We start from the raw sequence: 24,897 nt of genomic DNA on the forward strand, positions 1-24,897 counted from the left end.
GGAGAATCACCTGGCTCCTGCCTTCGGATCAGCGCGGTGCGCCAGCCGCAGCGCACCAGCCGTGGCAGCCATTGGAGGGTGAACCAACGGCAAAGGAAGACCTTTCTCTCTGTCTCTCTCTCTCTCTCTCTCTCACTATCCACTCTGCCTGTCAAAAAAAAAAAAAAAACAAAAAACAAAAAACAAAACAAAACAAAAAACCTAAACTATCACTAACAGATGTTTTAGATGGGAAATCTGCATCCCTGTGTTCATTCAGCATTTGCCCCACCTTTTGCTGCAAAAAAAAATAAAATGTAGACAAAAGAGTATTCAAGTAAGACCCCTGTGGCGGAGTTGAACTTTACCTTCTGTTTGGTTGTTAGTAACAGTTTTCTTTTGAGACAAAAAGCACAAGAAAAATAGGCTGCGATTGCTCGTAAATTCTAGGCAGATGCAAACCTGTTCCCAGGCCTAACTGGCCAGCTCCACTCCCCACCCCCACCCGGCCAAATGGACATAGCTCCTTATCTCTACATTTGGGCTCCAAGAGTTTCCCTGTTAGGACACATGAAAAGAGCCAAGAAGCATGTTTCTCTTTCTCACCAAAATTAAATCCCCACATGCATAGGGCATCCTTTGTCTCCAAACTCCTTTGCTCCGGGGTCCTGCTGTTTCAAGTCTGTGTGGTCTATTAAATGCTAAATCATCTGACAGATTTCTTCTGGGGGGGACTGCAGTTTCCAGGGCAACATCCAAAACACATATATCTGCCTTTTTTTTTCTTTTAAGGATTTGCTGCTCTCAACCTGAGCTGAGTTGAGCAAACTGTTAGGTGTAGAGGGTAGCAAGAGTGAAGGCACAATCTTCCAGGAGTCCCAAAAGTATGGAGCTGAGGCCAAATGGTCCAACGAGTTCCTAGACCAGCAATCCCCATAGTGATGGCCTCTTTCTTGAGCGACATGGCTTAAGAGACCATGCACACACGAGACCAAAGGTTAACAGAAATAAGAATGGCTGTACTGAGAAGACTAGACATCCATCAGAAATCCTACCCCATGCTGTAGCTAATTCCAAAACTAAAGACTACCCTAGCAAAGCCACAAAGGACTTCCAACTCTGGCAGCTCCAAATGAGGTCAGTGCACAACTGAATGGCAACCACAACCCCCAGCAGGAAGATGAGGGTAATGCAGACTTGAAAGGTGCAGGTGACAGCCCACACTGATGGCATGCTTACTCACCATGAACCAGAAGTGGGACCCTGACATCCAATTACTGGGGCTTGAGAAATAGCTGCATTCTCCCCCAGGAAGTCAACCCTCCTCCACCTCCCCCAGGTTCCCAGATTCAAGGCTGCTGATGGCTGGAATGCAGCCCACCCATCCTGGGACGGCAGGGAATGGGGTGGGGGGGTGGGGGTGGAGTATTGTTAAGGGTGGAGCCAGAGAAATCTCTCAAAGGAACAGAGCCAAATGTAGACTCAGGGCAGCCAAGTGGGGCTGGAATAAGCCATAAAGTGCTTGTCCATCCAACAGCCTCAATAATAGCACAGAGATTACATGCCACAAATATACATACAACCACACCCTACCTATTACCTACAGCTTGATCTAAAATAATTGAACAGACCGAAGGAAACAAATGTGTTTCTGTCCTCTTCTTCCTCCTCTTCCTCCTCCTTCTTCTTTCTCTCTCTCTCTCTCTCTGCCATTTGAGGGCCCTCCATGTATTTTATGCTAGCAAAAATTGCCCCACACCAACCTGAAGCCAAGGGTGATTTAAAGCTTCTTCTGTTGTAAGACGCACCTTTGGGTCCACTACCAACAACTTCTTGACGAGGTCCAGAGCTAAAGCAACAAGATAATTGGGCAGAGCACAGTGAAAAGGATCAATACATGGAATCAGCAATATTAAAGTATACCAGAGTTACAGGCCACCATCCAGAAAGAGAGAGGGTCTGAGATCACCATGGAGTCAGCAGAACGGTGGGCAGGGCCCCTGTTCCTCCTCACTCCCAGTGTCCAAAGTACTCTACTCTGAACACCTGGGTTGATAATGATACTCCCTGTGTCTCCCTTCTGGGACATTACAACCTCTCAGCTCCTGTTCCCTGTTACTGGACTCAAGTTCAAAACTAATTACAGCTGAACTTTCACCCAGTTGTAAGAAACTCAGGATGCATAGCCAGCTCGCTCTCGCGCGCTCTCTCTCTCTCTCTCTCACCCAGGGGCTGATGCTGCCAGTTCCTAAACCAGAAAGAGGCTCCCTGGAACTGCAGCCTTGTTGGAAAAGAACTACTCCAGCAATCAACAGTTCCAGGCTGGTTTATCTACCCCAACAATGCTATTCCTTAAACATTCCGACATTTAACAGAATCACCTAGGTTACATTGTTTGACATTTAGTTTTCATTCTCTACTTCTTCTTCAGGGAATTACAAGGTTGCACTTTTAAGTTATAAAATACAATGGCATCTGGCTTTTACACTACTTAAAGGAAACTTTGCAACTGAAGAGTTACTTATTATTTTGCTCACTCAACTGGGAAACAGGCACTTGTATAAAGGATACTTAAGCCTTATAAAAGGCCTCTAAAGTAAGGGTTATTAAGGGCCCAGTTGACAAATAAAGACAATGGGGACTGGGAGGGGTTAAGTTACCTGCCTAAGGCCAAACAGCTATGCAGATCCAGGACTTGAGCCCAGGCTCTTAGAATAAAATTCCTCTGCTTTTCAAGTGGTGCAAAACTAACACTAGAAGCTAAGAACAGAATTGACAGGAGAAAACATATCATAGAATTTGAAAAGAAGCTCCCACCACAGCACACACACATTTTGGCAAACCACAGACTCTTAACCCTTTCGTATCCATACCCTTCTCTGAAACATCTGCCCAGACTTCAGGAATGAAGTTGTATTTTCCACTGGTGATCTGATCCTTCAGGGACACTTGCGTCTTATGCTCAGAGAAAGGTGGATACCCACTAAGGCTTAATATTGGCAGAAAGAGAAAGGAGAAGAAATCAAGTGGCATTTTCAGTGGCATTTGGACATATGGATGTCTTTTTCATTACCATGAAAAATCAAGTATTTCTTTAGATCCATGGTTGAAAAGTGACCTCAATGAAACCTGGAATCCATCTGAACAAGTTTACGATTTCATCTAATCACCTCCAACCAGACTGTGAGGCAATGAAAGCTTTTCTTACCAGATAAAAAGGATGACGCCCAGGCTCCAGCAGTCCACAGCGCGGTTATACCCGGCTGTCCCAATGGACAGAAGAACCTCAGGAGCCAAGTAGGTGGGGGTACCACACAAGGTTCTCATGAGCGAGGTCTCCCCCAAAATCTTGGACTGCCCAAAATCAGTAATCTAAAAATAAGCACAAAAGGGAATAACAAATAATATAAACATATATTATACAGAGTATATATACACATGTGTGTGTATGTGTTTGTGTGTGTATTGATGAACAGACTCTGCCAGTCCCAAAAGACATGTAAGGGAGGGTGCTGTGGCACAGCTTCAGATATCCACAACCCATATTATCCCATATTTGAGTCCTGGCTATCTGCACTTCCAATAAAGCTTCCCCATAACGTACCTGGGAGGCAATGGATGGCCCAAGTACTTGGATTCCTGCCACCCATTTGGGAGATCCAAGATTTCCTGGCTCCTGGCTTGTATTAGCTTTTCCCTGGCAGTTCAGGGGGGCAATAGGGAATGAACCAGCAGATGGAGGATCTCCTTCTCACTCTTTTTCTGTCTCTCCTTCTTTCTGTCACTCTGCCTTTCAAATAAATAAATATATCTTTTTGGCCACTGTTGTAGCACAGCAGGTGAAGCCACCACCTACAATGCTTGCATCTCATATGAGCACAGGTTCAAGTGCTGCTCCCAGATGCTCCACTTCCAATCCAGCTACCCACTAATGCGCCAGAGAAGGCAGCAGATAGCCCAGGTACTTGGGCCCATGCCACCCATGGGGGAGACCCAGATAGAGTTCCAGCTGCCTGACTTTGGCCTGTGCTAGTCTAGTCATCGCGACCATTTGGGGAGTAAATCAGCAGACAGATTTCTTTCTGAGTCTGTCTCTCCCTCTAACTCTCCCTTTCAAACAAATAAAAACAAATCTTTAAAATAAATATATGATTTTTAAAAGCCATGTAAGCAATGTTTCTAGGATCACAGAATTCACATCTGTCACTAATCTGAAATATACAAAATCATGTCTTTGCAAGTTCAGATATTTAATTTCGGGTCCAACGTTGTTGTGTAGCGGGTAAAGCCACTGCCTGAGATGACAGCATCCCATATAGGCACTGCTTCGAGTCCAGCTGCTTCACTGCCAATCCAGCTCCCCGCTAGTGGGCTGGAAATGGCAGCAGAGGATGACCCAAATGTTTGGGACCCTGTCACCCACATGGGAGACCCAAATGAAGGCTGTTGCAGTGACATGAGGAGTGAACCAGCAGATGGAAGACCTCTCCCTGTTTCTCCTTCTGTCTCTGTAACTCTTTCAAATAAATCAATCAATTTTGGAGGAGAAAAAAGACATTTTACTTAAAAATATCTCAGCCTAGGAATCTCAAGACTGAAGTTGTCTGTGTTGTGTAACCTTCTAAAAAAATGTATCACTCTTATCCCAGTCTAGGAGTTTAACTGGCTACACATTGTTCTTAGACTCCATGTTTTCAAGCCTTGTTGCACCATGGAGTACCTGGGGAGCTTAGAAAAGCATGCTTACACCTGGATAACACCTTCAGATTACATGAGGGGCAGTATTTTTTAAAATCCTAATATTCTAAATGGAAGCTAAATTTGAGAAGCAGGGAAAGGCAGGGAATGCAATCCATGCATCCATTTAGAACTCCCTCTCCCTCTCCCTCTCCCTCTCCCTCTCTCTCTCTCTCTCACACACACACACAGAGTGCAGCTTAACAAATGCTCATTAGAACCCAGATAGGAACAACACTACCAGGTCTCCGAAATAACTGCTAAGGGGCAGACATTTAGCACAGAGACTAAGATGCCCACATTCCATGTTGGAGTGCCTGGGTTTGAGCCCGGTTCTGCTCCCAATTCTAACTTCCTACTCATGCACACCTTGGCAGGCAGTGGTGATGGCTTAAGCACTTGGGTCCCTGCCACCATGCTGGAGTCTCAGATTGAGTTATTGGCTAGCCTTGGCTGTTGCAGGCATTTGGGGAGAATAACTAACTAACCAACACACATTCTCTCTCTCTCTTTCAAAGTAAAAAAAAAAAAAGAAAGAAAGAAACTGTTAAGAGTGGAAAAGTCAGATTCTCAATATTTTTACACTCCCACTTTTACTGAAGAATTCAAAGTTTCTAAAAGGAATCTGAAATGGCACCTACAGAACATTAACTTTTTTTTTTTTTTAAGATTTACTTATTTATTTGAAAGGCAGTGTTACAGAGAGGTAGCAGCAGCAGCAGCAGCAAGAGAGAGAGAGAGAGAGAGAGAGAGAAGTCTTCCATTGGCTGGTTCACTTCCCAAATGGCCACAACGTCTGGGGCTGAGCCAATCCAAAGCCAGGAGTCGGGAGCTTCTTCCAGGTCTCCCATGCAGGTACAGGTTCCCAAGTACTTGGGCCATCTTCCACTGCTTTCCCAGGCCATAGCAGAGAGCTGGATGGAAGTAGAGCAGCTGGGACTCGAACCGGCGCCCATGTGGGATGCGGGCACTGCAGGTGGTGCTTTATCGGCCACCCAGAACATGAACTTCTTACCTTTATAAGGCAGTCCTCGTCTTGGGATGACAGCAGTACATTCTCTGGCTTTAAGTCGCGATGTATAATGCCATTTTCGTGCAGATACTACACAGAAAGGGGAGCATGACCTTGGATGTATGCAGTAGGTATGTGAGTAGAGACAGTTACCAACACATGCACCTTACAGCTGAATGAAGCCAGACAACCATGTTTTCCAAAATCATACAAAAAAAAACTGCGGGGGGAAGGGTTTTCAAGAAAATATTTTAAAAGTTCAAAAATGAGAACAGTGACTTAGGACAGTAATCCTCTTATTTCACTTCTTAAGATAATAAACATCCCTTTGCATCTGTTGAAATATAAAATGGATTTCAATAAAAATTTAAATGACACAAAGTATTTTGATAATATACTAAAGTGAATATAGAAATTCCACCAGAAATGATGTATTTGAATGTTGAGAATAATATTATACATTAACACACACAAACAACATACTATGTCATATTTCTTTGGGAATTAAAAATTTCCCACCGGCGCCGCGGCTCAATAGGCTAATCCTCCACCTAGCGGCGCCGGCACACTGGGTTCTAGTCCCGGTCAGGGCACCGGATTCTTTCCTGGTTGCCCCTCTTCCAGGCCAGCTCTCTGCTGTGGCCAGGGAGTGCAGTGGAGGATGGCCCAAGTGCTTGGGCCCTGCACCTGCATGGGAGACCAGGAGAAGCACCTGGCTCCTGCCTTCGGATCAGCGCGGTGTGCCAGCCGCAGTGCGCCAGCCGTGGCGGCCATTGGAGGGTGAACCAATGGCAAAGGAAGACCTTTCTCTCTGTCTCTCTCTCTCACTATCCACTCTGCCTGTGGGGGGAAAAAAAAATTCCCACACCCACAATGTCTTCCCAACCCATTTTAATTACCTAGGTTGCAAAATCTAAGAGAAAGAATAAACTAAAAGAAGATAAAACACTGGATGGGTGATACCATTAAAAAGGGTTCATGTTCCTGGACTTCAATCTTCCTGTGGTCTGGAGCAAAAATTCATCCCAAATTCATCCCAAAATTTTCCACCAGGAATTGATCTGGTGAAACCTTCAGAGAGGGCAAACTCAGGCAGACCAATCCCAGAAAAGTGACCCTCGGTCCTCACTTAACACAAGAACTGCTCCCAATCACTGCACTTCCTACTTGGAGTGGGGCTTCAAGGGGAAAAAACAAAAAAGAGAGAGAGAGACGACTTTGGTAGGGAATCGTCATGATTAGATTTGGTTTGGGAAATGGAGATCCTTGCAGCAGAGGGCCACCAGCTGTTCCTCCATCCAACACTTTCACTGACCAGGAAAGAGGAGGCTGGACACCTGCCCTACCCACCCGTGAATGCAGTTACCAGGGTGCTGCAACTGCAGAGAGCACCTACCATCTGGCGAAGGCCCTGAGCACTCAGAATTCTTTATTGGTGATTCACTTCTACTTCCAAACCCTAAGGCTTCCAAAGCACCCAATGCTTTCCAAAGCTGTTTTCCAAGTTTTCAGTGACGTCTGGTGAGAGATGCAATCCCCAGCCGTCTTGAACTGGTCTAGACCTTACTGCCAAGGACAACACCCGGACTGATGGGTCTTCTAATGCTAAGATCTCTGCTCCAGGAGGAGTCTAAGCTTTATATGACCATAACAATGTATGTTGGAACATGTTCCAAACTACGCCTGCATGAGCTTGGCTACATGTGATGACAAGAACTTTTCAAGGCCGGCGCTGTGGCGTAGCTGATTAAAGCCCTGGCCTGTGGCACCAGAATACCATATGGGCGCTGGTTCAAGTCCCAGCTGATCCTCTTCCAATCCAGCTCTCTGCTGTGGCCTGGGACAGTAGTGGAAGATGGCCCAATGGCCAGTGCCGTGGCTCACTACGCTAATCCTCCGCCTTGCGGCACAGGCACACCGGGTTCTAGTCCCGGGCGGGGCACCGGATTCTGTCCCGGTTGCCCCTCTTCCAGGCCAGCTCTCTGCTGTGGCCAGGGAGTGCAGTGGAGGATGGCCCAAGTGCTTGGGCCCTGCACCCCATGGGAGACCAGGATAAGTACCTGGCTCCTGCCACCAGTTCAGCGCAGTGCACCAGCCACGGCGGCCATTGGAGGGTGAACCAACGGCAAAAGGAAGACCTTTCTCTCTGTCTCTCTCTCACTGTCCACTCTGCCTGTCAAAAAAAAAAAAAAAAAAGGAAGATGGCCCAAGTGCTTGAGTCCCTGCACCCGCATGGGAGACCAGGAAGAAGTACCTGGCTCCTGGCTTTGGATCAGCTCAGCTCTGGCCATTGCAGCCATTTGGGGAGTGAACTAGCAGATGGAAGACCTCTCTTTTGTTCTGGCTCTCTCTCTCTCTATAACTCTTTCAAATAAATAAAATAAATCTCTTTAAAAAAAAAAAAAAAACACTCCTCCTCTTACATATTCATTTTCCCCAAAAATAAAAGATACCCATTTCCCTCTTCCTGCAAAGTCCCTGCTTTGAAAATGATTCCCGTGGTCTCCTTACTTGCTGCAAATCAATTACTTTATATGACAGCCTCTCTGGTGGAGGTGTTGATTTCTACTCCCTAAGAAGTGAGCCTGTCCTGGTTCTGTGACACTAGCACCAAGCCATGGAGAAACAACCTGTCTGTCAGAAGCACCCCAATTCTGCCAGCCTTGCCCTCAGACCATCCCAGCTTCCACTCTGAGAGTTAAGGGCCACGTGTACAAGGATCAGGCAGACCTAGTGTTCAGTGACCCTCTAGAAATATGTCCAAGCTTCAGAGAGGAGACACGGGACCCTGTGTTTATTTCTTTCATTCCCTTTCTTAAGTGTGTCTTACTTCACAGTGAGAGCTTTTTCATCTGAGTCAAAAGGGTGCGATGTTTTTGCCAAGAACAGAACAACAAACACACAGATACTCTTCTTTCAGCGTTTTAATCCGGTCTCTGGGCTTCTCCGTTTAATTTTTCTGAAAGTAGGTTGTCAAAAAAAGAAAAATCAGGCCGGCACCGCGGCTCACTAGGCTAATCCTCCGCCTTGCGGCGCCGGCACACCGGGTTCTAGTCCCGGTCAGGGCGCCGGATTCTGTCCCGGTTGCCCCTCTTCCAGGCCAGCCCTCTGCTGTGGCCAGGGAGTGCAGTGGAGGACGGCCCAGGTCTTTGGGCCCTGCACCCGCATGGGAGACCAGGAGAAGCACCTGGCTCCTGCCTTCGGATCAGCACGGTGCGCTGGCCGTGGCGGCCATTGGAGGGTGAACCAACGGCAAAGGAAGACCTTTCTCTCTGTCTCTCTCTCTCTCACTGTCCACTCTGCCTGTCAAAAAATTTAAAAAAAAATTAAAAAAAAAAAAGAAAGAAAAATAAATAAAGAGGCTCCTCTCACCTGCACAGCCAAGAGCATCTGGTAAAAGTAGAGTTTGCAGGTGGCTTCTTTCAGGCGCTTGTTCCCCACCACCTTCTCAAACAGCTCTCCTCCTTCCATTCTGAAACACACAAGAAGAGCAGCAGGTTCACTCCTGGAGGGGAACTGGGATGGAAGAAAGTAACAAGCAAACTCACTGAGACATGCAAACAGTTGCCATTTCTATTCACTCTCCACTCCTTGTGTTTAAAGCCCCATTCACAATCAGATGTCCTGGTTGGAAACAAAGAATAAGATGAAAGGAAATGGGCATTAGAAACACTTAGGGGTCTTTACAAAAATCCTAATCCATAGGTGAGAGAGGAGGCCCAGGAATTTGCATGTTTATCGTGAGCCTTAGGTGACTCTGAAACTGACACAGAAAAGCAAAGCAAGAACTTAAAATCAGACAAGTGGGAGCCAGCACTGTGGGGCAGCCATTTAAACCATCAAGTGCAAAGCCAGAATCCCAAATGGGCACCAGTTCAAGTCCCGACTGCTTCACTTCCAATCTAGCTCCCTGCTAATGTGCCTGAGAAAGCAGGAGAGGATGGCCCAAGTGTTAGTGGAAAGGTGTGGTGGGGTTCTTGTCTTCACACGCAAGAAAAAATTCAGGCGTGAGACAGAGGGCAGAGTAGCGAGGTTTTGTTGGGGACAGGGCATCCATCAGAATGGAAGGGACAGGAGAGAGAGGGCCCAGTCACTCAGAGTGGGGGAAAGCGAGGTTCCATGGTTAAATGGAGAGAATGCACCTGGCAGGCCAGGCAGGCTGCTCAGCAGAGCGTGGAGAGCTGATCAAAGGTTCTCCTTGCTGTCTCTCTTTACTCCTCCCCCTTCTCCTCCAGGAAAAGGGTTTGCTGAGTATAAATTAGGAAAGTTCCTCTCCAGTTTTGGGGAGTCCTCCAGGCCTGGGCAGAGGAGCTTCCCCAGGGTTGCCTGTAAAGGTTTTATTGCTCCATGTTAACAGGCCAGGTAACCCATTTGGTGCTAAGGAGAGAGAACTGTCCTGGGGAATTTTCCTTGGGGGCAGGGCTGGGACCACCTGGAAAGTCAACAGGGTCTGGGCAGGACTTTGAAGTGCAAATACTGGGCTGCCACAGAGGCTATTGCATTCTTTTCTGAAGAAACTTTGTTCTCCTGAGGCCCCTCACACATGGGCTAATCTCTAACTTCCTACCTAACACAAGTAGTTGGGTTCCTATTACCCACATGACAGACCCAGCCCCAGCTGTTGCAGCAATCTGAGGAAAGAACCAGCAGATGGAAGATCTCATCTCCCCCCAACACAACTCTGCCTTTCATAAAAATAAACAAATCTTAAAAAAAAAACAATCAGATAACTGGGGTCTGAACCTCAACTCTACCACTGCTCAGCTATGGTGCTTTGGGGAAGCTATTGACCCTCTGTGACCTTAAGTAATGGGTTTGATATCATCTTCTGCAATAGTTTATAAAAATTAAGAAATTGATGTAGGTAAAGCAACTGGCACAGTGTAGGTGCTCCACAAGATTATGCCATCCCTCTGCGATTCCCATTCCTTAAAGTGGGGGTAAAAACACCAACCCACCCATAATCTGTAAGAAATTGACCAGGGAGTCAATCCATGGAAAATGCTCACAGCAGTACTGGGATTGTAGGAGGTGCTTAATGAGCATCAGCTACTGTTATTGTATTAAACTTTTTTTTTTTTTTTTTTTTTTTGACAGGCAGAGTGGACAGTGAGAGGGAGAGACAGAGAAAAAGGTCTTCCTTTGCCGCTGGTTCACCCTCCAATGGCTGCTGCGGCCGGCGCGCTGTGGCTGGCGCACCGCGCTGATCCAAAGGCAGGAGCCAGGTGCTTCTCCTGGTCTCCCATGGGGTGCAGGGCCCAAGCACTTGGGCCATCCTCCACTGCCTTCCCGGGCCACAGCAGAGAGCTGGCCTGGAAGAGGGGCAACCGGGACAGAATCCAGCGCCCTGACCGGGACTAGAACCTGGTGTGCTGGCGCCGCAAGGCGGAGGATTAGCCTAGTGAGCCGTGGCGCTGGCCCTGTTATTGTATTATTATCAATGTCATTCAGCTGGGTTACCTGGATATGGTCAGGGAAACAGACATTCCCTTAGGCAACACAAAGGCCAAGAGTCTCCCCTAGAGCTATGTATGACCCAGGCTCTGCTTATTGTCTACATAACCATAATGGTCAACCTGCACAGCTGCTGTTTGCCACCCAGTAGCAAAAAGCCTCCTGCCTGACACTCAGAGAAACCCTGCATATTTACGTCAGAGTGGACATCAAGACAGATGTCTTCCAGCAAGAAGGCAGGAAATTGTTTCAGTCACACCAAATAAGATGAAATGCTATGGCCACTGAATAAACTAGCAAGACATTAAAAGATACTTGGTGCCACTATGCACCCTGGTCCCGTGAGTCTGAGCAGAATGATCCACTCAGGCAGGTGTTTCAAAATAATGACATCAACCCACTGAGTGGGGGCCTAGGTGCGCCAGGTCCTCTGCTGAGGCTTTCCTGGGCTCGGGGCATGCAATCCTCCCAAGTACTCTGGGCACGGAGGTATCATTATTATCCCCACTTAACACTAAACAAGACGGAGAAATGGAGCAAACCCACCTATGGACATGTTAAGTAGAAAGTTAGAAATTAGCCTGTGTGTGTGAGAGGGGCCTGAGGAAAACAGCATCTGCAGAAGCTCCCCTTGGAAACAGCCCAGGATTCTACGCTTCAAAGTCCCGCCCAGGCCCTGATAACTGTAGAGGCGGTCTCAGCCCTTCCCCCCGAGATGGGTTGCCGCGCTTGATAACATAATAAAACCTCCAAGGCAGGCACCCTAGGGGTGCAACCTCTGCCCTGTGCCAGGTGGGCTCCCTGGTCTGATGGCACAGAGTAGTGAAGCTTAGGAGGAATTTTACCTAATTCATACTCCTTTGGGGGCGGGGGGGACAGTGGGCAGAACTGGACCCTTTTCTCTTATAAGCCCCAACCTGAATACAGAACATGTGCTCAGCACTCAGCTCTCTGCTGAGCTGCCTGCCTGGCCTGTGAGTTGTTCTCTCCATTTAACCATGTAACCTTGCCTTCCCCAGTCTGAGTGACTGTGCAATCTCTCTCGGATTCTGTCCCATCTGTTCTGTCGGATGCCCTACCCCACGAAATCTTGCTACATTGCTTACCACTGTTCTCCTCACCAATCTCTGCTAACAGACAGTGAGCTAGCTACCTGCAGAGAAATGTACAAAAGCAGGCCTCAGGGCCAGCACCGCGGCTCACTAGGCTAATCCTCCGCCTAGCGGCGCCGGCACACCGGGTTCTAGTCCTGGTCGGGGCACTGGATTCTGTCCCGGTTGCCCCTCTTCCAGGCCAGCTCTCTGCTGTGGCCCAGGAAGGCAGTGGAGGATGGCCCAAGTGCTTGGGCCCTGCACCCCATGGGAGACCAGGAGGAGCACCTGGCTCCTGCCATCGGATCAGCGCGGTGCGCCAGCTGCAGCGTGCCAGCAGCGGTGGCCATTGGAGGGTGAACCAACGGCAAAGGAAGACCTTTCTCTCTGTCTCTCTCTCTCACTGTCCACTCTGCCTGTAAAAAAAAAAAAAAAAAAAAAAAAAAAGCAGGCCTCAGACAGGGCCTGGAATCCAAGACTATCTGTCTACAGAAACATTGCAGGGTTTTAAGAATGGATACAAACCTCTCTCCCAACACACACACACACACACACACACACTTTGTGGTCCCATATGCATATATATCCGTTTAGGGTCCCTAACATGAAAGACAAGCCTACATTCAATTCTTAGCTGGCTTGTACAGATTTAAATGGAATGACAAATTTAAGAAGTTTGCTACTTACAATTCCAAAACAATATAATAATCTTCTGCATCAAAAAAGTTTTTAATCTTGATGATGCAAGGCTAAAAAAGAAGGGAAAAAGGAAAAGTAGTGAGAAACTTCCAGGAGTACACAGCAGTAAACTTGGGACATCTGAATGGAGGGGTCTGAAGGCCAAGGGCATCTGGCCCCCTGCTTTAGCAGGCTTTGAAGTTCAACTGGGGAAAAGGCAGGAGAGAATCTAGCTGACTCCTCAGAACAGGCAAGAAACCTTCCACCCCAAGTTGATGAGCGACAATTTCAAACAAGGGCACTTCAGAAAGTTCATGGAAACACAGAACTAAAAGATAAATGGATTTTGGCGCAAAATATTTTGAAATATATACATATAAGGAGCCTTCAAAAAGCTCACAGAGGGGCTGGCATTGTGGTATAACACTGGCACAGCATATCAGAACCCCAGTTTGAATCCTGGCTGCTCTGCTTTCAATCCAGCAGGGAAAGTAACAGAAGATGACCCATGTGCTTGAGCCCCTGCACCCACGTGTGAAACGCTATAGAATTCTGGACCCCTGGCTTCAGCCCGGCCCAGGCTGGCTGCTGTAGCCATTTGAGGAGTGAACCGGCAGACTGAAGATTTCTCCCTCTCTCTCTAGCTCTGGTTTCAAATAAATAAAATAAATCTTCAAAAAAGAAAGAAAGAAACAAGCAAACAAACAAGACAAGTGGGGAAACCAGCCACATTGCCAGACAGCAGTGTTATTCAGCTCCAGGCAACTGGAACCAGAGCACAGTTGGACTCTACTATTTCAAAGGCAAGGAGAAATCCTAATTTTAAATTTTTATTTATTTATTTAACTTTATTTGAGAGGCCCAGCGACAGAAAGAGAAATCTCCCATCCATTGGCTCACTCCCCAGATGCTTGCAACAGCCATGTCCAGGCCAGGATTGCTTGAATGATTGATTGGGTGATTGCGCTTCAGGGATACACAGCCCAGCATGCAGGACTAAGCTCACAGAGCCAAAAAGAGAGCTGCTACAAGAGTTTCAGGTCTTAAATTAAAAGGGGGAATAACAACTTGCCAGTAATCTTCATATAAAGCAAATTTCTTTTCTTTCCCTCCCTCCCTTCCTTCCTCCCTCCCTCCCTCCCTTCCTTCTTTCCTTCCGTGTTTTGTTGTAAACAAGAGGTGACCAGCTTTCTAGGTTGGATAGGAGCTGGGTCCCAGCCAAGTGAAGAACAGTATCTTTGGGTTTTTTAAAGACTGATTGATATGAAGGGACAACATAGAGTGAAAGAGAGACAGAGAGACATTTTCCATCTGCTGATTCACATTCCCCAGATGGCTCCAACAGCCAGATCTGAGCCAGGATGAATCCAGGAGCCAGGAACTACATCCAGGTCTCCCACTTGAGTGGCAGGGGCCCAAGAAGCTGAGCCATCTTCCACTGCCTCCCCAGGCACATTAGCAGGAAACTAGATGGGAAACAGAATAGTCAGGTCTTGACCTGCACTCCCTTACAGCTGTGGGCACTGGAAGTAGTGAATTAACCTCCTGTGCCACAACACCGGCCCCCAGAGCAAATCTCATCATGTTCCGCATTCTGATGAAGACTCTTAGGTGGGCCCTTCCCAAGACAAACTGCTTCCCCAATACAGACAAACCACAGAAGCAGAATGCCCCGTGGAAAGGCAAGTCACAAACGACCTCTAAGAGTACAGGGTCATTTTTATAAGGCTCAGAAACAAGCAGTAAAACAATATTTGTTTGGTGATCCACATATGTGGTTAAAAAAAAAAAAAAAGTGAGGTGGTGACAGAAGGCAGGCTGGTACTGTGGTGCAGCAGGTTAAGCTGCCACCTGCAGCGCTGGCATCCCCTAGGGGTGCTGGTTCAAGTCCCAGCTGCTCCACTACCAATCCAACTCCCTGCTAATGTACCTGAGAAAGCAGCAGAAAATGTCCCAAGTTCTTGGGCCCTTGCACCCATGTGGGAAACCAGGAAGAAGCTCCTGGCTTCCCATTTGGGGAGTGAACCAGCAGATGGAAGATCTCTTACTCTGTCTCTTCTCTCTAATTCTGACTTTCAAATAAATAAAAAAAACCTTTAAAAAAAAAAAAAAGAAAAAGAAAAACTCACTCATGTGTTCCATATGCCAAACTGCCAAGAAATTAAGAATTCTAAGTGTTTATCTTAGGGTATGTTTGTTGCAATCACACCCAGAAAATTATAGCATTCCTTTTTTTTTTTTTCTTTACAGATTTACTTATTTGTTTGACAGTCATAGAGTTACACAGAGGAGACAAGGAGGGAGGGAGGGAAGGAGAGGGAGAGGGAGAGACAGAGACAGACACAGACACAGAGATCTTCCATCAATTGGTTCACTTCCCAGATGACTGCAACAGCCTGGGCCAGGATGAGGCCAGGAACCTAGAGCTCCATCCAGGTCTCCCACAATGGTGGCAGGCGTCCAGGCACTTGGACCATCTTTCGCTGCTTTCCCAGGCATGTTAGCAGGGAGCGGGATCAGAAGTGGAGCAGCTGGGACATGAGCTGGTACTCACATGGGATGCTGGCAGCATGGGCAGTGGCTTAATCCATGCGCCACAATGCCAGCCCCAGTATTCCTCTCTTTAAAGAGATTCCCAATCTCTTAGAAAAAGCACCTGGTGGAGTTCAGGGAGGAGGAATAAGTTGCAAGGGAATTAAAAGAAAGCAGGGAGGCCAGCGCTGTGGCGTAGTAGGTAAAGCTGCCACCTACAGTGCCAGCATCCCATATGGGCTCCAGTTCGAGTCCTAGCTGCTCCACTTCTGATCCAGCTCTCACCTGTGGCCTGGGAAAGCAGTGGAGGATGGCCCAAGTGCTTGGGTCCCTGCGCCCACATGGGAGATCAGGAGGAAGCACCTGGCTCTTGGCTTCGGATCAGCGTAGCCAGCTGTAGCGGCCATTTGGAGGGTGAACGAGCAGAGGGAAGCCCTTTCTCTCTGTCTCTCTCTCTCTCACTGTCTAACTCTGTCAAATAAAAAATAAAAATAAAAAAAAAATTAGACATCACTTTCAATGATGATCTCCAAATCATCATTGCACAAAAATGTTAAAAACTATGTACATCCAACAAAGTCACTGAGACCACTTGATATAAAGGATGTTGTCATACTTCTTGGGTACCCTTGGATTTATTTAGATTACTCCAAATAAAAGGTATTTAAAGGTGCTGAAACTTCAGATTAAACCAAAATTACTAAAATTAGCATGTGTACTCAGTTTGTCAAGTCCATTTGAGATCGAATTACTATGCCTTTTGGTCAAGAACTAACTCAATGGAAAGACATAATTATTTAGTTATGAAATCTTGGGGGCCGGTGCTATGGCACAGTATGCTAAGCCTCCAACTGTTACACCAGAATCCCATATGGGCACTGGTTCATGTCCCAGCTGCTCCTTTTCTGCTCCAGCTCTCTGAGATGGCCTGGGAAAGCAGTAGAAGATGGCCCAAGTGCTTGGGCCCCTCTCTCTGTCTGTAAGTCTACCTCTCAAAAAAAAAGAAAGAAAGAAATCTTTATACAGTATTGACCTCTCAAAATTTGGAGGTAAAATTCTTCACAGCTAAATAACTGATAGGCACTTGTGCACACACACACACGAATTAAGAAACCCAGGTTAAATACTAGGTCTATTACATTGAAATGATTTATTTTTCCCATATTACAAGATAAATAAATTTAAGTCTGGGGCATATTTTGTGGCAATACTTACATGATTCAGCTTTTTCAAAATTTCTATTTCTGTTTCAACATTGAGAGCCGGGTCCTTAGATAAGCAGAATAATGCAGAAGTTATTAATAAGAATAATACTAGTTATTAACAAGAACAATAATAGCCAATATTTCATAAATAGAGTTAAACATTTGAGAAAACCTGCCTAAGTTCCAAACCCAACTCTATTCATCCAAAGAAATGAAGACCTAGGGGTCAATGAATTAAATAAGCCATTAAAATTACTTTCAAAGCACTTGGCAAATAGTGAGCATTCAGTCAATCATCAAGCCCTGGGCCAAGTTCTTTACTTGAAAAAAAAAAAAAAAAAAAAACCAGTTATTTATTTGAAAGGCAGTTGAGAGAAAGAATCTTCCATCTACTAGTTCACTCCCCAGATGACTGCAACAGTCTGTGCCAGGTCAGGCCAAAGCCAGGAGCCTGGAACTCCAACCGAGTCTCCCACATGTGTGTCAGGAACCCAAGTACTTGGGCCATCTGCTGCTGCTCACCCAGGTATACCAGCAGGGAGCTGGACTGGAAGCAGATCACCAGGAACTCACACCAGTGCTCACATGAGACACTGGTATTTCAGGTGGCAGCTAACCCACTGTACCACAATGCCAGTCCCACTCTTTATTTATTTAGGATTATCTCACATAAGCCTCAGAATCCCCAAAAGAACTGAATTCTACAATTACCCTCACTTAACTGAGGCTTGGAGAAGGGATGCCACTCACCCAGTTCCCACAATCAGAAACAAGTGTATTTTCACAATTTTTTAGCTTATTTTAGTTAACTAGTAAGCAATACCTGTCATTAGCTATGGGACCATTTATATTTATAAAAGTGATAAAAATTATGGACAAGAAGATGTCTAATTCAACCGCACGAAGAACATGTCGGGGCCGGTGTTATGACAGTAGGTTAAGCTGCTATTTGTGACACCAGCATCCTATATCAGAGTGCCGATTCAAGTCTGGCTCTTTTGCTTCCAATCCAGCTTCTAGCTAACGACCTAGGAAGGCAGTGGAAGATGGCCCAAGCACTTGGGCTCCTGCCATCCATGTGGGAGACCTGGATGGAATTCCTGGCCCCTAGCTTCAGTCCTGGCTCAGATCTGCCTGTAGTGGGCACTGAGAGAGTAAACCAGCAAATGGAAGACCTCTATCTCTCCCTTTCCCTCTCTCTGCCTTTCCACAAAGAAATAAATCTGTTAAAAAAAAAAAAAAAAAGTCAAATCTCTAATAATAGAGCAGATACAGGCAAAGGTTCCAACTTGAACTTCAGGCTGCCATCCAGGTGTTTGCTGAGGCTCTGATGAGAGGAAGCTGCAGGGGACTGAAGCTGTGCTGTTACAATTCCAAAAGGAAGGAGGATTTGAGTAAGTTAACCTCTCAGGCTACACCCTCCACAAAGAGGGTATAGAATTACACATTTATGTAAAATGGACGTGGCTAAGAAAGCCAGATGTTTAATTTTAAAAGCCTGCCTTTTCCTGTGAGCCACTAAACTCATTACCAAGCCAGTGTGTAAATACTCTGATAAGAGAGGGGTTCAAAAAAGAGTCCGGTATGATTCAGAGAATGAAATCAAGAGGTAAACATTTACTCCAGGCTTCGAACAATCTGATAGATAATTTTCTTCTCCCCAAAATGAAGTTCAGAATCACAGGGGGAAAGATTTATAACACAGTGAACACAGGAAACCCCTCCTGCGAAGTGAGCATGGCATTGTCCAGGAGGGAAAAAGATCTTAAAAGAATGTTAAGGCATAATAGGCAGAAACAGCTGGCCACAAAGGGAAGTGTGATTAGGGGCTGGGTTTCACATTCCTTTCTTGGGTCATCTGTGAAAAGACCACTACATTTGGCCATCTCACCCTTACAGAAAATGTGCAGTACAGAAAGTATGGTAAAACGAATAGCTACTAGGTAGAAAGACTGTTAATAATTTAACTAAAATGTAAATATCTATAATTACGACACTATCCATTGCTACATGACTCAGCAAAGTACTGGAAATCGTCGCAAGGATCAAGCAGGGGGAAGGCTGAGAAAATCAAGGCCGAGTTTATGAAATGCAGACTCAATCATCAGAAAAGATGTTGGAGGGCAAAGTGTATGCTGTAATACATATGTGGAAAGGCAGAATACAAATCTGTATACACGACACGATTTCAACCATCTAAAAACATGAATTCATATGAACAAAGACTAAAAGGAATAGGAAAACTGGAAACAGCTGTGAGGTTACAGTGGTGGCATTGTGAGTGGCTTTTTTATTTCTTCCTCCTCTCTCAATTATTGTTAAGAAGTCTTGTAACAACTTTGAACTTGAAGGAGAAAAAAAATTTCCTGCTGTGTAGATGTACAACCAAATATTTTTAGAAACAAAGAAGCTACAAGAATTTCTAGATTAACCCAAGATACTCAAGAATTTTCTATGTTCTTTGATGTTCATGAATTCTCATGTCTGAGCATTAGGTCTTCCCGATGCTGTGGCACAATAGGTTAAACAACAGTCTGCAACGCCAGCATCCCATATGGGCACGGGTTCGAGTTCCAGCTGCTCTACTTCTGATCCAGCTCCCCGTTACTGTGCCTGGAAAAGCAGCAGAGGATGGCCCAAGTCCTAGGGCCCCTGCACCTACATAGAAGAAGCTCTGGGCTCCTGGCTTTGATCTGGCTCAACCCTGACTGCTGCAGGCATTTGGGAAGTAAATCAGCAGACAGAAGATACCTTGGCCGCCGCCACGGCTCACTAGGCTAATCCTCCACCTTGCGGCACCGGCACACCGGGTTCTAGTCCCGGTCGGGGCACCAGATTCTTTCCCGGTTGCCCCTCTTCCAGGCCAGCTCTCTGCTGTGGCCAGGGAGTGCAGTGGAGGATGGCCCAAGTGCTTGGGCCCTGCACCCCATGGGAGACCAGGAGAAGCACCTGGCTCCTGCCTTTGGATCAGCGCGGTGCACCGGCCGCAGTGCGCCAGCCGTGGCGGCCATTGGAGGGTGAACCAACGGCAAAAAGGAAGACCTTTCTCTCTGTCTCTCTCTCTCACTATCCACTCTGCCTGTCAAAAAAAAAAAAAAAAAAAAAGATATCTCTCTGTTTTTCTCTCTCACACACACATATGTATATGTGTATATATATATATGTGTGTGTGTGTATGTATATGTGCCTTTCAAGCAGATGAAAATAAATAATAATTTTTTTTGAAAAAAGAGTCTTTGGAAAGTCGTGGAAAAGTGTAATAGGTGAGTAGCCACAAACTCAGGTACTTACAACCTCTCTCGCAGAGCCAATAGCAAACTTCCTTTTGCTGATGATCTTTATGGCTACTTTCTTACACGTTTTCCTTTCAAAAGCAAGCTTCACCTCTCCACAGGCACCACTAGAGGGAAAAGCAGCGACTGTCAGGATGTTTTCAGCACCAGCCCAGCGCTCCCGCGTCAGCCTGGAGTACTGCAAGTGAAAGATGGTCCTTCCCTTGACCCTGGATCCAGAGGACAAGTAAAATCCCATCTATGTGAAGGTCAAGGGCCTGACTGGTTGTGGGACATCCAACAACCCTGGGTCAGCTCCAAATTCCACTTCTGAGTTGAGTGATACAGGCTTAAGTGTTACTGCAGTTCTTCATAACACTCTCAGAACGGCACAAAGAATCACTTATCTCAGAGGTCAGAGAAACATCCGCAGTCTTTCTTGGTGAAAAATGAGTACCCAAGGGCTTGCATTTGGCCTAGCACTTGAGATCCCAGCACCCCGTATAGGAGTACCTGGGTTTGAGTCCTGGCTCCAGCTCCTGATTCCAGTTTCCTGCCAATGCAGACTCTGGAAGGCAGCAGGTGACGGCTCAAGTACTTCGGTCCCTGCCAACCACATCGGAGGCCCAGATGGACGTCCTGGCTCCCGGCTTCAGCCTCGCCCAGCCCCAGCTGTTGCAGGCGTTTACAGAGTAAAACAGCAGATGGAAGAGAGCGCGCTCTCGCTTTCTAGCGTGCTCTCTTGTGTTTCTCTCTCCCCCTTCCCTCAGCCAGGGTTGTGGCTATCAGGTTAAGTAGCAGCTTGCAACGTCAGCATCGCACATGGGCGCTGGTTTGAGTTCCAGCCATGCCACTTCCCATCCAGCTCCCTGCTGATGTGCCTGGGAAGTCAGCGGAGGATGGCCCAGGTACTTGGAATCCTGCCACTCATGTGGGAGACCTGCATGGAGTTTCAGGCTCCTGGCTTTGGCCTGTCCTGGCCCAGTCCCGGCAGTCATGCCCATTTAGGGAGTGAACCAGCAGACAGAAGAGACCCCTCTCTGTAACTCTGCCTTTCAAATAAAATAAATCTTTTTTAAAAAATTATTTCTGGGGACAGCGCTGTGGCATAACTGGTAAAGCTGCCGCCTACAGTGCCAACATCCCATATGGGCACCGGTTCATGTCCCGGCTGCTCCACTTCTGATCCAGCTCTCTGCTATGGCCTGGGTCCTTGGGCCCCAGCACCACATGGGAAATCCGGAAGAAGCTCCTGGCTCCTAGCTCTTGGCTTCAGATCAGCTCAGCTTGGCCATTGTAGCCATCTGGGGTAGTGAACCAGAGGATGAAAGACCTCCCTGTCTCTTTCTTTGCCCCTGCCTCTGTAACTTTGACTTTCAAGTAAACTGAGTCTTTAAAAAAATTTTTTATTTCTGTCTCTCCCTGTTACTCTGCCTTTCAAATAAGTAAATAAAACTTTAAAAAAGTATATATACTCTAAAATTACATAAAATTTATCACTATAGGAATGTGAAAGTATACAGTTCAGTATACAGATCTTCCATCTGCTGGTTCACTGCTTAAATGGCCACAACAGCCAGGACTGGGTCAGACCAAAGCCAGGAGCCAGAAGTCTCATCCGGGTCTCCAATGTGGGTGCAGGGGCCCAAGCATTTGGGCCATCCTCTGCGGCTTTCCCAGGCACAACAGCAGGGAGCCAGATCGAAGGGGGAGCAACCAGGATTTGAACCAGCTCTCATATGGGATGCCAGCATCGCAGGCCACTACTTCACCCATGAAACCAAAACAATCTATTTGTTAATTTGAGAGACAGAGACAGAAAAGAGACAGAGAAACAAAAATCTCCCATTCACCGTTTCAATATCCAATTGCCTGCAAAGGGAAAGGCTGGGCCGGAGCCAAAGCTGGGGCTGGGAACACAATCCAGGTCTCCCACATGGATGACAGGAATGCAAACACCGCTGCCTCCCAGGGTGTGCATTAGCAGGAAGCAGGAGTCAGAAGCCAGGGCCAGGACTCAGATCCTGACATTCCAGTCTGGGGCACAGGCATGTTAAGCACTAGGCTAAATGCCTTCTCCCATTCATTTCTTGATGGACATTTATTTGGGATGTTTCTATCTTTTGTGAATAATTTCTTGAAAATCACACCAAAAGCACAAAGCAAATAAAGAAAAAAATAGACGACTAGATTTCGTCATTGGGAACAGAGCTGCTATGAGTATTCATGTACAAGTTTTTGTTTGAATATCTGTTTTCAATTTAACATACATAAATGAGTATATATACATAGGAGGAAAATGTCTCGGTCATTTAAGTCTGCATTTAACTTTCAGATCATGCTGTTTTCCAAGTAGCTACATGACTGTACACTCCCACAAGCAGTGTATGGGGCTCTAATTTCTTAGCAACCTCACCAACATTTATTTTGTGCTCCTTTTGGTCATCCTAGTGGGTAGGTGTGAAGTGGTATTTCACTGTGGTTTTCATTTGCATTTCCCTAATGACTAATCATGCTGAACATCTTTTGATGGGATTTTTGGCCATCTGTATGTGTTTGGAAAAATGTCTACTCAAGGACTTTGCCCATTTTAAAATTGGAGGTTGGTTCTCTTTGTTGTTGAGTCTTAGTAATTTTCTTTTTAAGATTTATTTATTTATTTGAAAGTCAGAGTTACAGAGAGAGAGAAGAGGAGGCAGAGAAAGAGCGATCCTCCATCCGCTGGTTTACTCCCCAGATGGCTGCAATGGTCGGAGCTGCATCAGTCCAAAGCCAGGAGCCAGGAGCTTCCCGTGCGAGGCCATCTTCAACTGCTTTCCCAGGTCATAGCAAAGAGCTGGATCGGAAGTGGAGCAGCAGGAACTCGAGCCAGTGCCCATATAGGATGTTGGCACTGCAGGCAGCAGCCCCTAGCAATTTTTACCTATTTTGCATATAGATCTTTATCAGATATATGATTTGAAAGATTTTTAAGTGCTACGGGTTATATTTTCATTGTCTTGATAGTTTTCTGATGTACAAAAGTTATTCATGTTGATGAAGTCTAATTTATCTATTTTTTTTTTCTTTCATTGCTGGTATTCTTATTGTTCTATTTCAGAAAACAATACCAGGTGCCAGCATGGTGGCACAGTGGGTAAAGCTACCAGCTGCAGTGCCAGCACCCATATGGGCACCGGTTTGTGTCCCATCTGCTCTACTTTCAATCCAGCTCCCTCCTAATGGCCTGGGCAAAGCAGCAGAGGACGGCCCAGGTACTTGGGCCCATGCACCCACAAGGGAGAGCCAGATGAAGATCCTAGCTCCTGGCTTTGGCCTGGCCCTGTCCTGGCCATTGCAGTCATGTAGGGGGTGAACCAGCAGATGGAAGATTCTTTCTCTATGTCTCTGTCTTTCCCTCCCTCTAACTGTGAGTTTCAAATAAATAAATAAATCTTTTAAAAAAAAATTGCCAAATGCAAGGTAATTCAGAGTGGACCCGATTTTCTTCCAAGAATTTTTTAGATTTACCTCTTACACTTTATTCTTTATTCCACTTTGAGTTGATTTTTGTATTTGGTATGTGCTAAGGGTAGAAGGAATCCAACTACTTGAGCCATCACCAGTCCACATTAGCAGGAAGCTGGAGTCAGGAGCAAGAGTGAGGAATAAAACCCAGGAACTCCAGTGTGGGCTACAGTTATTTTAAAGAGAAACACCTCCTCTCTCAGCAACTTTTTCAAGTAATTTTTAATCAACAATGCTACTTCTTTTAACATGTAGCTAGTTTAATGAAGTAATACAAAAATTTCCCAAATTTTTAACACAATAAGTATCAACAGATTTAGGCAATGTAAAAACAAAAGCTATTTGGGGCCCTAAGACCAAAAATTTCAGGAACTTTGCCCGAGTTCACACTCAATTTTCAGTTTCACTTCACATCCCAGGATGGCACAAATTATGCACATCCCAGAAAAGCAATGACTCTGTGTTGTCAGGAGCTGATACAATGTTCTAAAACTGATTCCGACTGATGATTTTACAACTCTGCAAATATACTAAAAATCCTTAAATTGCACACTTTAAGTAAATTGTATGGAGTGTGAAGTACATCACAATAAAACTGCTTTTAAACAGTTTTATCACCAGAGGCCGATGTTGTGAGGCAGCAAGTTAAAGTTCTGACCTATAGCGCCAGCATCCCGTATGGGCACCAGTTCAAGTTCCAGCTGCTCCACTTCTGATCCAGCTTCCTGCTAATGTGCCTGAAAAAGTAGCAGAGGATGGCCCAAGTGCTTGGGCCTCTGTACTCAGGTGGGAGATCCGGAAGAAGCTCCTGGCTCCTGGCTTCAGATCAGCTCAGCTCCAGCCAGTGCGGCCATTTGAGGAGTAAACCAGAAGATGGAAGATCTCTCTCTATCTCTCTCTGTAACTCTTTCAAATAAATAAAATAGATTTAAAAAAAAGTTATCACCCAGTGCCAGCATGCTACACAGCAAGTTAAGCTTGCCACAGCCTGCAATACCAGCATCTCACAGGAGTGCCAGTTCAAATCCCAGCAGCTCTGCTTTTGATCCAGCTCCCAGCTACTGTGCCTGGGAAAGCAGCAGCAGATGGCCCAAGAACTCGGGCCCCTGTCATCCATGTGCGAGATCTGGAAGAGGCTCCTGGCTTCGGCCTGGCCCAGCCCTGGCCTTTACAACCATTTTGTGAGTGCACCAGCAGATGGAAGATCTTTCTCTCTCTATTTCTCTCCCTCTCTCTCTCTCTGTAACTGCGCCTTTCAAATAAATCAATCAATCTTAAAAAAAAAAAAAAGTTCATTTCCAGGGGCCAGCGTTGTGGTATGGTGGGTTAAGCATAGTCTGCAGCACCAGCATCCAATATGGATGCCAGTTAGAGTCCTGGCTGCTCCACTTCCAATCCAGCTCTGTGCTATTGCATCTGAGAAAGCAGCG

At 46.2% G+C, this 24,897-nt stretch overlaps 1 protein-coding gene across 2 annotated transcripts in view; it reads right to left on the reverse strand.

Annotated features, from left to right (window-relative positions):
* The window catches only part of CHEK2 (checkpoint kinase 2), a 48,967-nt gene that overhangs the window by 7,101 nt on the left and 16,969 nt on the right, over window positions 1-24,897 (reverse strand). Inside the window, exons 6-14 of one of the 2 annotated variants that reach the window (XR_007911928.2) lie at window positions 19,980-20,088; window positions 16,699-16,752; window positions 12,961-13,022; window positions 9,101-9,200; window positions 5,732-5,818; window positions 3,188-3,351; window positions 2,853-2,968; window positions 2,640-2,739; window positions 1,743-1,828 (exon numbers count right to left, since the gene is read on the reverse strand). Coding sequence is in view for 1 of the 2 variants with exons in the window: in XM_051826647.2 (XP_051682607.1) it covers window positions 1,743-1,828; window positions 2,853-2,968; window positions 3,188-3,351; window positions 5,732-5,818; window positions 9,101-9,200; window positions 12,961-13,022; window positions 16,699-16,752; window positions 19,980-20,088 (778 nt within the window). In the remaining variant the exon portion in view is untranslated. The remainder of the gene's footprint in view (window positions 1-1,742; window positions 1,829-2,639; window positions 2,740-2,852; window positions 2,969-3,187; window positions 3,352-5,731; window positions 5,819-9,100; window positions 9,201-12,960; window positions 13,023-16,698; window positions 16,753-19,979; window positions 20,089-24,897) is intronic. The other variant, XM_051826647.2, reaches the window with a different exon arrangement.

The sequence above is a fragment of the Oryctolagus cuniculus genome, chromosome 21 (genome assembly GCF_964237555.1).
Source record: "Oryctolagus cuniculus chromosome 21, mOryCun1.1, whole genome shotgun sequence".
NCBI lineage: Eukaryota > Metazoa > Chordata > Mammalia > Lagomorpha > Leporidae > Oryctolagus > Oryctolagus cuniculus.